The 14,789-nt window shown below is 32.4% G+C and overlaps 1 protein-coding gene across 1 annotated transcript; it reads left to right on the forward strand.

The window, feature by feature from the left end:
* The first annotated feature begins 9,705 nt into the window (after positions 1–9,705).
* LOC128126236 (uncharacterized) lies at positions 9,706–12,506 on the forward strand. Its single transcript, XM_052763996.1, has 7 exons — positions 9,706–9,858; positions 10,759–10,892; positions 10,980–11,227; positions 11,297–11,623; positions 11,689–11,772; positions 11,872–12,075; positions 12,272–12,506. The coding sequence occupies exons 2-7, from the start codon at positions 10,766–10,768 to the stop codon at positions 12,392–12,394; spliced, it is 1,113 nt and encodes a 370-aa protein (XP_052619956.1). The 5' UTR covers positions 9,706–9,858; positions 10,759–10,765; the 3' UTR covers positions 12,395–12,506.
* The last annotated feature ends 2,283 nt before the right edge of the window (positions 12,507–14,789 follow it).

Raw genomic sequence — 14,789 nt, forward strand, 5'->3', positions numbered from 1 at the left:
TGTATCGGATGAGAAGTTTAGGGTTTGTTCGTGTTACTCATGGTGGAGTAGCATGCAAGAGACGCCAGACACAATTATTACATTACACATAGTTAAGTTTGGTAAGTTCATATATCCACCATTAGTTTTTAAACTTTTACCAAATTCACAAATATATTATGATCATGTCTATGTCATTCTTGCAATTAATGATCGAAAATCAATGGATATTTACCAAGAAATTTAATCCTTGAGATTCAATCGTCCATAGCAAGTTTGTACGTGGTGTAACACTCACATTGACTTCAAATAGTAAAAGGAATCCAAATATACTTAAATTACAAAGTCACAATTAATGTAGAACAATGTGCTAATATCAAAACACCAAATAATCTAATACTCAAGTAATCCAATAATCAACTAAATAAACATTCGGACAAAACTTTCATGAAATTGAATATTTATAGTTAAGCATTATTTGACTTACAAATTTTAACTCAAGGGCATGCTAAACGATAAATACATGCACGACTTTAGTTTATGAACAACATTATGAAGATCAATTTCTTCCCAAAATTTTGATTTTAAAATAAATATATTAAACAATATATTATTTTTTATGATTTCATTTAACACATAAATCGTTAATATTTATTGAAAACATTAATTTTGTAGCCAAACATTTTAATACGTTTACACTAATTAGAATGTCAAATGATGAAAGATATTATCACTTAAACAAGAAAGAAAATGTATCTAAGCGTTTTTCCAAAAAAAAAAAAGATCAAGACTATTGTTTCCATTTACCAAAACACTTTTAATCTAACCGTATCAGGTGTTGCCATATATATATATATATATATATATATATATATATATATATATATATATATATATATATACTATCTTATAAAAGTATTCTCACTATTTCTAAAAATAGATTGAATATAATAATATTATTTTTTTAAGACGTTCAAATCATTAAGCTAATAGTATAAGTAGTCATCAATAAAATAATATTAAATTTTAACCCGTGTTTTGAATCCTTATATTTCTCAACAAATTCTATCTCCTTCCCTGAATTTCGGATAATTCAAAATTTGAAACCATCAGAAAATACATGTTGATTCAAATATGTCTCCTGCCGATGGCTCTTTCTTACATCCCCTGCTATAAAGTCTACCATGAATCTATTGTTAGCGGAGGTTTTGCAAAATTTTGCAAAGTATAGCATGTTATATTTTTGATGTCGAAGATCTGAAATTCTATCATAGTTAGGTAAGAATCCTCTTCTTGAATCCTTTTTTCTCTCTCTAAACACAATGATGATCTCGAATCGTTCAGGTTATCTTGCACCCCTATATTCTCACATCTCTTCACCAATAACGTCAGCCACCATTGTATTCACAAGATCAACCATCATCGCTGTCAAAACCATCAGACACCACCGCATCAGGCGACTCTTTCCTATTACTTCTTATTTGTCTGTATCTTGAGTTGGAATCGCAAATAAAAACACCCAGATCTTATTTGGAGTTGTTATTTGTTACACATCAAATGATGGAGCTTCAGGATTTTGTTTACCTCTCCCCTTATTTAGACATATGATCAATTTGTATGTGATTTTTTGGTAACAGAAAGCTCAGATTTCTGTTGTTGCAGATATGTCAACAAAGTGTTTTAATTGCTCCACTTTCAGGTGACATTTTTACCAAGACATGCTTTGATTTCAAAAAACTTGATTTTTTTTTGGATCTTCTTATGGATGTGATGGTTCTGGGAATGGTAGAAAACCTTAGTCTCAATCCACGGACCCTAATCTTCTCCATCTATCTAAGAATACCTTGTTTTCTATTTCTTCACTTCCTCACCTACCTCAACTCATTGAAAATTAACCAATAGACCACCAGAGAGTCTATACAGCTCTTGTTCCCTTGAAGATTAGCTTTCAGACAAGTGAAACTGGTAAACCCCATTCTTAGTTTTTTTTTTTTTGTCACTTCAGTCCAAGAATTGGGGGTTTTATTACTTTATATTTGATCTTCTTTTATGATTAATGATATTAGGTCTTCATTGTTATTTTTATTATTATGTATGCAGAAGGAAGGCTTCTTGCTGAAGCTGCCCTAGGATGTTTAGAAACTTGAAAAGAAGGTCGTATAAACCATAGTGTTGGTCATTGAAGATGAATGGATTAGAAATTTGATTAGAACTTCTAAAAGGGTTCGGGCTAACCATGTAAGGTTGCTACAAATTCATGTGTATCTTGATCTACATATTCTTTAGGTTCGGGAAAACCATTTTGTAATAGAGGCTTTATCAATAACGATATCAATATGCATAAAAAATGGATCAAAAAAATGATTTTGAGACTGGATAGGGCAAAAGCCTTATCTTAACAGGTTTTTATTTTAATCCTTACTTGTAATTGATTTCATCATTTTTAACTTTTTATATTTTTATCTTATAAATATATTGGGTGAAGGCTTTATTATATCAGGTTTGTTCCTAAAAAGGTTTTTACTATGTTTCCTTAATGTGTTGGCTTTGCACGTTCAAATAACTCAACCAAGAGGGACAGTTAGAGCATTGTATTATCATTAGTTTGTATATTTTTGCAACCTACTTTTGCAATAAGGAACGGTTAAACACAAGATTTGACATGATTAAGGTAGTTTGTATATTTTTCATCTTGTTTAATCTAAAAATGAAACCTTTTTCATCATTGGTCCTTATAATATCAAGTTTCATCACATGGACTTCCTGATTATAGTGATTATTTGTCCTTATTATAAGGTTCTATATAGATTTTGTTCAATATTTTAAGGTTTCGAGAACCTAAATCAATATGAATCCTTGAATTACATACCATCGTTGAAAATCTTTTAATTTGTGACCAAACTTGGTTAAAAATCACAATGAACAAGTTGACACTAGAGTATTTTGGCCTTCTCAAAGGCCTATTTATCGACTTTTGAATCACAACACCTGATATTCTAAAGGTTTATTTTTATAAACTATTATTTATATATTTTAGCATTTTACTTAGTAGGACATTAAATTAATAAAGGAATTAAAGAAAACGAAAAAAAAAAAAAAAAGAGGATGATAAACAGTACAAGTGGTTTGGGTATATATAAATGGAAGTAATAACCATTTATGGGGTGTTTGGCAAAAAAGCTTATTGCTTATTAGTTTATTAGCTTATAAGTTAATAAGTAAGTGTAGGGTAACTTATGAAAAAATGACGTATTAGAGGTACCCCACCGGAATAAGTTATTTTAATCCAAACACTTTTTTAACTTATAGTGGTGCGGAACCTAATAAGTTGTTTTAAAAAAGCTTAGCCAAACACCCCCTTAATATGATATGGTAATGCTCTTGAAAAATAGATGCTATTTAATATTCATTTCTCGAAGTGAACGCAAAATAGTTTTAACTCTAAAGAGATCAAACTATTCGTCGCCCGCCGCTTTGTTCAGGTAGACGGGTAGTATATATATGTATATATGTATATATATATATATATATATATATATATATATAGATATATATATATATATATATATATATATATATATATATATCTTTATTATATTATTAAACATATTGACAATTTCTTGAAATTTAAGAGGTATATACATTACAACATAACGTACAACCTTATCAAGCTTATATCGTACCGCGTTGTATCTTTACGCTATCTCTGGATCTTGAAAATACTAAACCCTAACCTCATCTACACACCTTCACTGCCGTCAAAACACATATCTTTTGTCTCTCTCTCTCTCTCTTTAGTCTCTCAAGTTTTCAGTAGCCCTTCGGTACCACCACCCTCCTCCATTAGCCTTCTCTACCTCTGTTTCTCTTCACAAAATTACAACCACACTATGTACATTGGATTTGATACTCAACGTGGAGTCCACCCCGGAAATGTTTCCGCCTTTGGTTTTCGGGGTGTGACACAAACAATCATGTGTACATAGATAACATACAAACAATATCATGCATATAACAGTCAAACCAATCTAGCCATAGCAACATCTTGTAAACAGGATACCGACCTAACAAGATCACTAAGCCTAACATATCATCATGCTAACTACCAGGATGTAAATCAGTAAGCATAACATACGATATTCCGAATACTATCCATAAGGACCCGCCTTGGTGCCTTAGACCCTGTTGATAAAGTGAGGATAACTCACCTAGCGATAATGAAGAACTGAACTGAGAGTCTTCAACTGCTATGCCCGACACCCACGACTGGAAGATAAAGAATATACATTAATCAACGAGACCCAAATCTATTATTGGCCCGATTTAATAATTGGGCCCATCACTCTATTGAGCCTACACAAGACCTACAACTCCATCCTGACCCAACAACATTAAATCCATAGCCCATTAAGGGATTAGCCCAATTGACCCATAATCGGCCTAAAGTTTCAACTTTAGCACCTAAACTCCCTGGGACTCAATTCTAAGGAGGTATAATCTAGTGTATAGATGACCAAGCCTAATATGCAAATTAAGATGTTTTCTTAAGATGTTTTCCTTGGTTGGAGCAATGCGATTCCAAATAGTGTTGCAAGTATTACTTTTTGACAAAACATCGTCGTCTATAGTTGATAACCTGTCAAAGTGGTAGACTGTTGGAAAGTATCTCCAAGGTCATTAACTACTGTTGATATCTCTAATAATAGGAAAGTCCTCTTGAGTTGCCTTCAATACTCAAATCAAGTAGAATCAATAAAAGGGGAATTGATTTATTAGTTATTATGGTTTAATAGTTAATTACAAACTAATTAGAAAATATCATGGGAATTAATAAACAGTTTAATTAATTAAAGGGTTGAATAGCAATTTATCGATAGTTTATTAATCAGGAATACTATAGAACCTAGGGTGGATGGTATTCCCATTAGAATTAAAAGGAATTTTCATTTTGGGGATTTCTCATCCCATATGGATGGAAGAATAAAATTGATGGGTTTTATGCGAAACAAATAAAAAACTTAAGTCTGCATGCAACCCTAGAATAAGATCTATGTTTTCTCTAATTACATATATAACTTTCAACATCAAATAAGAAACACTAGCATACCTAGCATATTTTTGAAAATATGATTAAGGTTAAGAGAAACATACCTTGATTGTTGTTGACAAATAATAAAGATCCTTGTGTTGAGCAAGCACCACAAATAGTGTGCCTCTAATGGTTCATACCCAACACTAGCAACAAGATGAATATGGAGAGAGGAGAGTGGAAGATAAGAATTTTGATTATTTGTCTAAAGATATGAGTGGGCAAAATCCTTAGGGGTGAGGGCCCTTTTATTGTTCAACAAGGATGCCCTAGATAACCCTAATCTTAATATAATAATAATATTTTAAATTGATAATTATCCAACTCCTTATTTATAGTTATAAAAACCCTAGAATATCCTTATTGAAACCGTCCAACCTTCTTCAAGAAGGTTCTGGAGCCTCTTGTTCAACTATTGAACAATTGCACATTAGACCCTGGACTTTTAATTAATTCTTTTAATTCCAATATTAATTCCAATTAATTTATGATTAAACATTAATTAAATATTTCTATTTCTAATTAATATATTATTCTCATAATATATTAATAAATTATTTATTTCAATTTATTAATTATATAATAAATAAACCTCTCTCTCCAAAATTCATGCTGTCTGGTTGCTAGTTATGAGGGCAACCCAAAAAGACTATACTACAATCAATTCAAGTATATATACAAATTATAGTTATGGGCTTAGACACTTAAATCCAACAAAAACAATGGAAGATATCCAAAGCCATAATCCTTGCTTCTTCTTGGCTTGAAGTTTCGGGTCTTTTTCTCCCTTTTTGCGGAGGAATTAATTTAGAGTTTAATCCCTCCTAGTTATATTTTGATTATGTACTTTTAAGTTTACTGGTTATGAACCAATAGAGGGATTCTGGTTTTGTCCTTTTCATGTAAACAAGGTCACGAGCACGAGAGCTCAAGCGCTAAGGCATACATCCATAGGTTGCATGTACACTTAGGTATATCGTAATTTATTTTTTGACTACCTAGTTTAAGTGTATTTGATACATAGAAAACCTAACATCTAGAAGTTTTAGGCCCTAAGTGCGGATGTTACATTATCCATCCAGAGTCAAGAAGGACATACATGATGTTTCAAGTGGTTGATGATGGGATACCGAGGAAGCAAAAGACTATTGTGGAGCGATTGAAACAGCTTAACCGAGGCCCTTATTTGGTTAGAATTATGTGGTTGGATGCAAGTTATAGTTCACAAAATCATAGGAAAAATGGTTGTGTTGCTGTGTTGTGAAATATGCTTGTCCATTGCTTCGAAAACATGCATATTTTAATTGTATTAGATGTTCATTTCATGAAAAATGATTAATAGTAGAACACCCTTACAATTGTTTCATTTTTCTACCACTATTTTTGTTCACCCTTATTGTTTGTTGAGGAACGTAGAGCATTTATAGTGAGGTATGTTGTATAGGATGAGAAGTCTAGGGTTTCTTCGTGTTAGTCACGGTGGTGTATCATGCAAGAGATGTCTGACACAGTTGTTACATTACCCATAGTTGAGTTTGGTAAGTTGATATATCCACCGTTAGTTTTTAAACTTATACCAAATTCACAAATATATTATTACCAGGTGTATGTGATTCTTGCAATTATTGATAGAAAATCAATGGATATTTATCAACAAATTTAATTCTTGAGATTTAATCGTCCATAGCATGTTTGAACGTGTTGTAAAACTCAAATTGAATAAAAATTGTAAAAGGAATCCAAATAGACTAAAATTACAAAGTCGCAATCAATGTACCACAATGTGCTAATATAAAAACACCAGGGTGTGAGTAATCTAATAATCAAGTAATCCAATAATCAACTAAATAAACATTCGAACAAAACTTTAATAAAATTGTATACGTATCATTAAGCTTTATTTGACTTATAGATTTTAACTCTAGGGCGTGTTAAATATAATTAGCAGTGTATTATTTATTGTGATTTCATTTAACACGTAAATCATACATTTAACATTTATTGAAACCATTAATTTTGTAACCAAACATTTTAATACGTTTGTGCTAATTACGCCATCTTATGTTGAAAGGCTAAACAATGAATACCGTATACTCAACCTCGAATAATTACAATAGCAAACGATGAAAGATATTCTCACTTAAACAAGAAAGAGAAATGTATCAACTGTTTTTCCAAAAAAAAAAATCAAGAGTATTTTTGCCCTTTACCAAAACAGTTATAATAATCTAACCGTATCAGGTGTTGCCCCTCCTTGAAGGCGACAGTTCTGGTTTTGTCGGAGGCATATTTGGAACTAAGAGTAGTCTACAAATGATTAAATTTACCTTAAAAAAAGTTACTCCAGTACTGTGGGCTGTGGCCATTTATATATAAGATCTCTTAAAAAATTACATATAAAAAAATCAAGTACCAATTTATTCATCAAGCAATAAAAGTGTCATTTTGCGTAACCTTAGGGTTCTATTTGAAGATATGTACAATAGTAGGGGAGGTTGATGAAAATCGCCAACGCTAGATCTAGAGATCAGGGTTTATAGGGTTACGCCCACACATTTCTTAACCATTATATATACGATGTTCAGTTTCATTTCAATACGATTTCGCAGCCGCTGTCAATCTAGATCACAATCGTTTCTTACATATATGAAAATCATGCATTGTTTTCATTAAGTTATCGACTCATAATAATCACCAAGAGTTTTATGTGTCGATTTTTTCTTTTCCTTCATCATGCACATAGATCTAAAAATTAGTAAAGATCCGCCATATATACTTTGGTGTTTCGAAGATTATGCTGTTCGACTATCACTCACACTATACTTTGATGTGTATTCTGTTGTCAGCCTAGTAGAATCAGATTACTATGAGTTAGGTGTTCATAACATTTCAAGAGTTGGTTTTGTAGGTTTGTCCGAGGCTCCTAGCTTGAAAAGGTAAATTTATATAACGTTTTCTTATGTAAATGTTTCGATTCCAATCAATTTTTCTGCTCAACTTTCCAATTTATGCTGTATCTACTAACGTTAATTTCATTAGTATAAAGCTGACATCTACTTCAATTCTTATTGAATTCTGCGTGGAGATTATGAGATCGTGTTGCAGATCTGATCTGTAGTTCTTTACATGCTTAATTATTCCTTAAATATCACTAAAGATACTGATATGTGTGGATCGAGTATTAGATCTCTTTAAAGCAAAAAGATCTGACAGAGACTTTAGTTTTAGTAATTTTAATTTTTGAATCCGAAGGTTTTTCAATAAGTATTTTTATGTGTGGCAAACCAAAAAAGTTAATTAATGTTCATTATAATAAATAGGATGAAGTGGTTGGCTGAGACGAATCCTCAGAAGATGAGGCAAAAGACGAAAGGAGGGCTACCCTGTAAGTTGTCCAACCTACAGTTAATATGATTAATTTTTAATATGTGCAGTTTGTAATTCTCACCTTTATTATGGACTCATTAAGTTTTATGGGTTAATGTTTCATTTCAGACTGAATTTGCTCAGGTGATATCATCTACCAGCCACATGTGTGCATCACGGTTGTCAATATCTTCAGTCAATAAATCCGGACCATACCTACTTAGTATTACATTAACCGTATAGGCCTCTGATGTTTAGTGTATTAGATAAACCGTGACAATTTGAACTTTATGTCTCGATAAATCGAGTACTGCATTCGATTAAACAATCCTAAGTACAAAACATCTACTGGGCAATCTTATACATTCCTTTGCTGATTAAAGTAACGGATGTAGTTTTTGTTGGTTACAGGGTGGATTAATCTTTGTTTAAAACCTGTTTTATTTTCTGTCAAGTTATTGTATGAGTATAAATATATATGAAATGTGTATCTGTATGTGTTGGTGTATCAATGTATGCATATGAATTTGAATACTTCATGATCCTACAAACATATTTCACATTACTCATAATCTATTCTCATGAGATGCAAGCACACCTTTCATAAAGGAACAACATTTCAAATGTGTTCACCTTTCAATACCTTCCTGTATTTGAAAATGTCGGTCCAGCCTTTGTAGATGGCAAAAAAATTCACATCTACTGAGACATTGAATATGCTCAATAAGTCTCAAAATATATAAGTGGGTATTATTTTTATGATGTTTTTTTTTAAACCAAAGGGTGTTTTTTTTTTTCTTTTTTTTTTAATTATTTTTATAAAAACAAAGCTAGTGAGAGGCTAGAGTTACAAGTAGTTGTGGCAATCTTTGCAAGGATCGAGAGAGCACACTACAAGAAAAGAAAGCATTAGCGGCGACGCCTTTAGCGGCGACAGCCAGCAATAGCGGCGACACGTAAAAGACGCGTTACGTGTCGCCGCTATTGCTGGCTGTCGCCGCTAAAGGCGTCGCCGCTAATGCTTTCATTTAGCGATCCGCGTCATTTTCACCCTAGCCGTCCGATTTGTTTTCAATCTAACGGTTGATAAGGAAAGCGGAAAGGCGCGCTGAGTTTTCCCTCCGTGTGTCGCCGCTAATGCCCTAATGTCGCTGCTATTGCCCTACGTCGCCGCTAATAGCCGTCGCCGCTAATGCTAAACGCATATACCCTTCACAGTTTACCTATCTGCCATTCACAGCTTACACATAACTCTTTCTCTCTCGTTTTTTCTTCAATATCTCGCAATTTTTCAACTTGGTGGACGCATTGCTTCTTGGACCGGTGCTAGCTAGCTTCTCCTTCCCTCAAGGCAGCCACAATACCGCCACAACCCCAACCAAGGTCGACATGTAGCCAAAATTCCGAAATTGCCCCCAACCAAGGTCAAATTTCTCATCTTCTTTATGATTTTTCTGTTTTAGATGATAAATAGTGAGTATTTTTCAAGTTTGTTGAGTGATTATGTTTGTATTTTGATATATGAATTGGTTATGCATTTTGTTGGATTGTATGTATTTTGTTGGTTATGCATTTTGTTGGATTGTTGAATTATTATGTGTGTTTTGTTCACATTTGTGGGAATTTTGTTGGATTGTATGTATTTTGTTGAAATTTATGTTTAGATTACATTGAAGTTATACCACATTGCCTTAACATGAAACTTAGATGTATATATTTGTATGAAATTGGAATATGCAAATTGGATTAAATTGGAATATGCAAATTGTATGAAATTGAATATATACATTTGGCTTAATTGTATGAAATTGGATGAAATTGAAATATGCATTTAGCTTAATTAGGTTATTGAAATATGAAATCTGATGTATACATTTAGCTTAATTAGGCTATTAATAGCAACTTACTTCTAGGAATGTGTTGTATATGGTTGGAAAGTGCTTAATTTTGTTAGTGACTTAATGTTTGGCCAACTTAATAGCAACATACTTTTAGTGACTTAATGTTGGTCATTACAACTTTAGCTTTAATTAGGTTATTAATAGCAATGTACTTCTAGTAATTTTAATTTAATTATAGAATAAATTTAAATTAATTTAAAAAAAAACATTAAAAAAATAATAAATTAGTTGTAAATCAAGTTAATGTTAAAATTAAAATAAAATAAAGTTAGTTTAATAAATTAAACTAATAACAAAAAAGAAAATATTAAATTAATTATAAAATCTAATTAATTTACGTTTAGAATCAAATTAAGTTACATTTATAAAATCAAATTATATTAATTATAAAACTAACTTAATAGAAAATATTAAATTTTGCAGGCTGTATATGGGGTTTAGTTGGGCGATACTCTTGTACGTGATGGCAAATGTTATGGGTTTAGGACATGGAGGTGATGGAGTCGGGGATCCACCACCTCCCGTAGGCTTTGGTCGTGGTCAACACGAACAGGATGGTAAGTCTTATTATGATATATTTGTTAGATGTTTTTATCCATTTACTATAAGCTATCGTGACTAATATTTTTAATTATATTTTTCAGCTGAGCTCCCTAAAAAAAGAAGAGGCCTAGCAAAAAACATTCAACTATCAAAGATAATAAGGGCAAACAAGGGAAAGCCTGTAGATTTGGATTTCGATAGGGAGCTGACATATTCCCCTGTCGGGAACCATGGTAATTGGTTTACCCGTGAGATTGGGAAATATATATGGATGAACATCCCTTTGAACGTATCTGGTTGGGATAATGTTTCCCCCGCTTTAAGGAATGCCACAGTGGTTCATTTAAAGGTAACTTGGACAATACTTTAAGTTTAGTTCTAATTGGTATTTAACTAACTAACTTTTTTGTATTTGCAGAATAAGTTTGATTTAGACAAGGTTAACTTGGATCCCGAGCGTGCTCAGTTGTTGCAGAGCATTGATGCGACTTTGCAAAGAATTTATAGAGGCCGAAAAAATAAAGTGCATACTTATTTTGAGAATGTCGGGGGGCTTACAGATATCCCAAGGGCATTAGCCAACCCCCCCGATGGTATGTCACGTGAAAATTGGGCACAAGCAGTCGAGCATTTTCAAACTCCTGAATTTCTAAAACGTTCTGCGTCAAACAAAGGAGTCCGTGCACAACAACAAGTTGTAAACCGAGGGGGATCGTGCTCGTATAGCAATGCATGTTTCAAAGAAGTAAGCTATGATATATTTAACTGTTTATTTAAATTATAATTAATCTAATTTTTAATGTTAAATAGGACATCGCTCGAATCGAAGCATTTCGTAAGGCCAATACTGATCGCCAAGGGGTGTTTAGTAGTCCTGCAGTCGAGCAACAATACGTAAGTGGTTAATTTTTATTATCATATAAGTGATTATATCGTCAAAGGGTAGTTAGTAATCTAATTTTTATTATATTTATTTCTTTTTTGAAAATACAGAATGCTTTACTCTTTGAGATCAGTCAACAAACTCAAGCATCTTCTGAAGCCAGCGGTCTAACACCAAAGGATACACAAAATTGTTTTGAAAAAATATTAGGTGTTCGACGTGGCCATATCAGAGGCATCGGGCGTAAACCTTCTACGGTTGTGTCGATGTACGATCAGGAACAACCACTGACACAGCCACCACCACAATCACAGGTGACATGACTATTTAATTTTGGTAATTGTTTAAAATGTTTTGGTAATTGTTAGTTTAGTAATAGTTTCAAAATTTGGTAATTGTTAGTTATAGTACAACGTTATAATGTTTTATACGCAATGTGGAATGTATATTTTGTATATAGAATGTTATAATGCTATTTTAACTTATAAGACTATGTTGTTTTATTTGTAGTTGGAAATGCTTCAAACAATGTTAAAAGATCCGGAATGTAGTGCTGCACTTGAAGATTGGTTTCGTTCATTGCCACAAGGAAATGAAACCGGAGGAAACGAGGAGAGCGATGATGACGAGTAGATAGTTGTAGGATTTTTTTATTTTTTATTTGTGCAAGTATTTTAGACTAGTATTTTCGATATTTTATTATATGTTAAATCAGACGAGTAATTTTAAACGGATATTGTATTAATATTTTGGATTGGAATGATATAGGATTAGATTAATTAATATCATACCAGTTCTTTTTTTTTTTTTTTTTTTTTAATTTTAATGTGAAATATATATATATATATATATATATATATATATATATATATATATATATATATATATATATATATATATATATATAAGAAAAACATCAATACCGGCGACGCCTTTAGTGGCGACAATAGGTTATTACCGGCGACACGTCTTTAGCGGCGACGTGAGCTTATTAGCGGCGACATGTCTTTAGCGACGACAACCACGCATTAGCGGCGACAGCTTAATTAATAGTGACAAAATATCAGCGTCGACGTTTTAGCGACGACACGTCGCCGCAAATAGTATTAGCGGCGACAAGCCGCACTTTTAGCGACGACGCCTGTCGCCGGTAATGCTGTACTTTCTTGTAGTGGTAGATTAACTAACAAAACTATTCATCTTTTCTAGCTATATAATACTTGGATGTCACCTACTAACTCTTTGCAGCTCCTGAATTTCAAACGGAAGACAACCTCGTTGCCATATCTACATTATCCATAACATTTCCAACAGAAAACAACCCTCTTCCCATATCAACATTATCCATAACAGGGCCATCAGAGCAGAGGTTGTCCAACCTCAAAAACAAATACAAGATGGGCACACTAGTAATAGAGATATCCCTCCACCAATGACGCAAAATCACATTTACCTCAGTGACTTTAGGGTAGTCAAGAAATAAGTGTGACTCAGATTCATTGCTAGCCGCACGGAGGGCACATATAGATGATTGTAAAGGGACCCTAATTCTAAGGAGGTTCAATCTAGTGTATAGAGGACCAAGCCTAACATGCAAATTAAGATGTTTTCTTAAGATGTTTGCCTTAGTTGGAGCAATGCGATTCCACATAAGGTTGCAAGTATTACTTTGTGACAAAACGTCGTCGTCTATAGTTGATAACCTGTCAAAATGGTAGACTGTTGGAAAGTGTCTCCAAGATCATTAACTACTGTTGATATCTCTAGTAATAGTAAGGTCCTCTTGAGTTGCCTTCAATACTCAAATCAAGTAAAATCAATAAAAGGGGAATTGATTTATTAGTTATTATGGTTTAATAGTTAATTATAAACTAATTAGAAAATATTATGGGAATTAATTAATAGTTTAATTAATTAAAGGGTTGAATATCAATTTATCGATAGTTTATTAATCAGGAATACTATAGAACCTATGATGATAGTTTATTAATCAGGAATAATATAGAACCTATGGTGGATGGTATTCGCATTAGAATTAAAAGGAATTTCATTATGGGGATATCTCATCCCATATGGATGGAAGGATAAAATTGATGGGTTTTATGCAAAACAAATAAAAAACTTAAGTGTGCATGCAACCCTAGAATAAGATCTATGTTTTCTCTAATTACATATATAACTTTCAACATCAAATAAGAAACACTAGCATACCTAGCATATTTTCGAAAATTTGATTAGGGCTAAGAGAAACATACCTTGATTGTTGTTGACAAATAACAAAGATACTTGTATTTTGAAGCCTTGAGAGAAAGCACCACCAATATCGTGTCTCTAATGGTTCACACCCAACACTAGCAATAAGATGAATCTGGAGAGAGGAGAGGGGAAGATAAGAATTTTGGTTATCTGTCTAAAGATATGAGTAGCCAAAATCCTTAGGGGTGAGGGCACTTTTATTGTTCAACAAGGATGCCTAGATAACCCTAATCTTAATATTATAATAATATTTCAAATTAGTAATTATCCAACTCCTTATTTATAGTTATAGAAACCATAGAATATCCTTATTGAAACTGTCCAACCTTCTCCAAGAAGGTTCCGGAGCCTCTTGTTCAACTATTGAACAATTGCACATTAGACCCTGGACTTTTAATTCCAAAATTAATAACAATTAATTTCTGATTAATTATTAATTAAATATTTCTATTTCTAATTAATATATTATTCTCATAATATATTAATAAATTATTTATTTCAATTTATTAATTATATAATAAATTAACCTCTCTCTCCAAAAGTCATGTTGTTCGGTTGCTAGTTATGAGGGCAACCCAAAAAGACTACACCACAATTAGTTCAAGTATATACAAATTATAGTTATAAGCTTAGACACTTAATCCAACAAAAACAGTGGAAGATATCCAAAGCCATAATCTTTGCTTATTCTTGGCTTGAAGTTTCGGGTCTTCTTTCTCCTTTTTTGTGGAGGAATTCATTTAGAGTTTAACCCCTCCTAGTTATATTTTGA

The sequence above is a fragment of the Lactuca sativa genome, chromosome 5 (genome assembly GCF_002870075.4).
Source record: "Lactuca sativa cultivar Salinas chromosome 5, Lsat_Salinas_v11, whole genome shotgun sequence".
Classification (NCBI taxonomy): domain Eukaryota; kingdom Viridiplantae; phylum Streptophyta; class Magnoliopsida; order Asterales; family Asteraceae; genus Lactuca; species Lactuca sativa.

Excerpts from the sequence above, each read along its gene's own strand:
- LOC128126236 (XM_052763996.1), top strand. The coding sequence starts at position 10,766 with ATGGGGTTTAGTTGGGCGATACTCTTGTACGTGATGGCAAATGTTATG. Across the intron at positions 10,893-10,979 it reads TGGTCAACACGAACAGGATG|CTGAGCTCCCTAAAAAAAGA; the intron begins GTAAGTCTTATT and ends TATATTTTTCAG. Across the intron at positions 12,076-12,271 it reads AGCCACCACCACAATCACAG|TTGGAAATGCTTCAAACAAT; the intron begins GTGACATGACTA and ends TTTTATTTGTAG.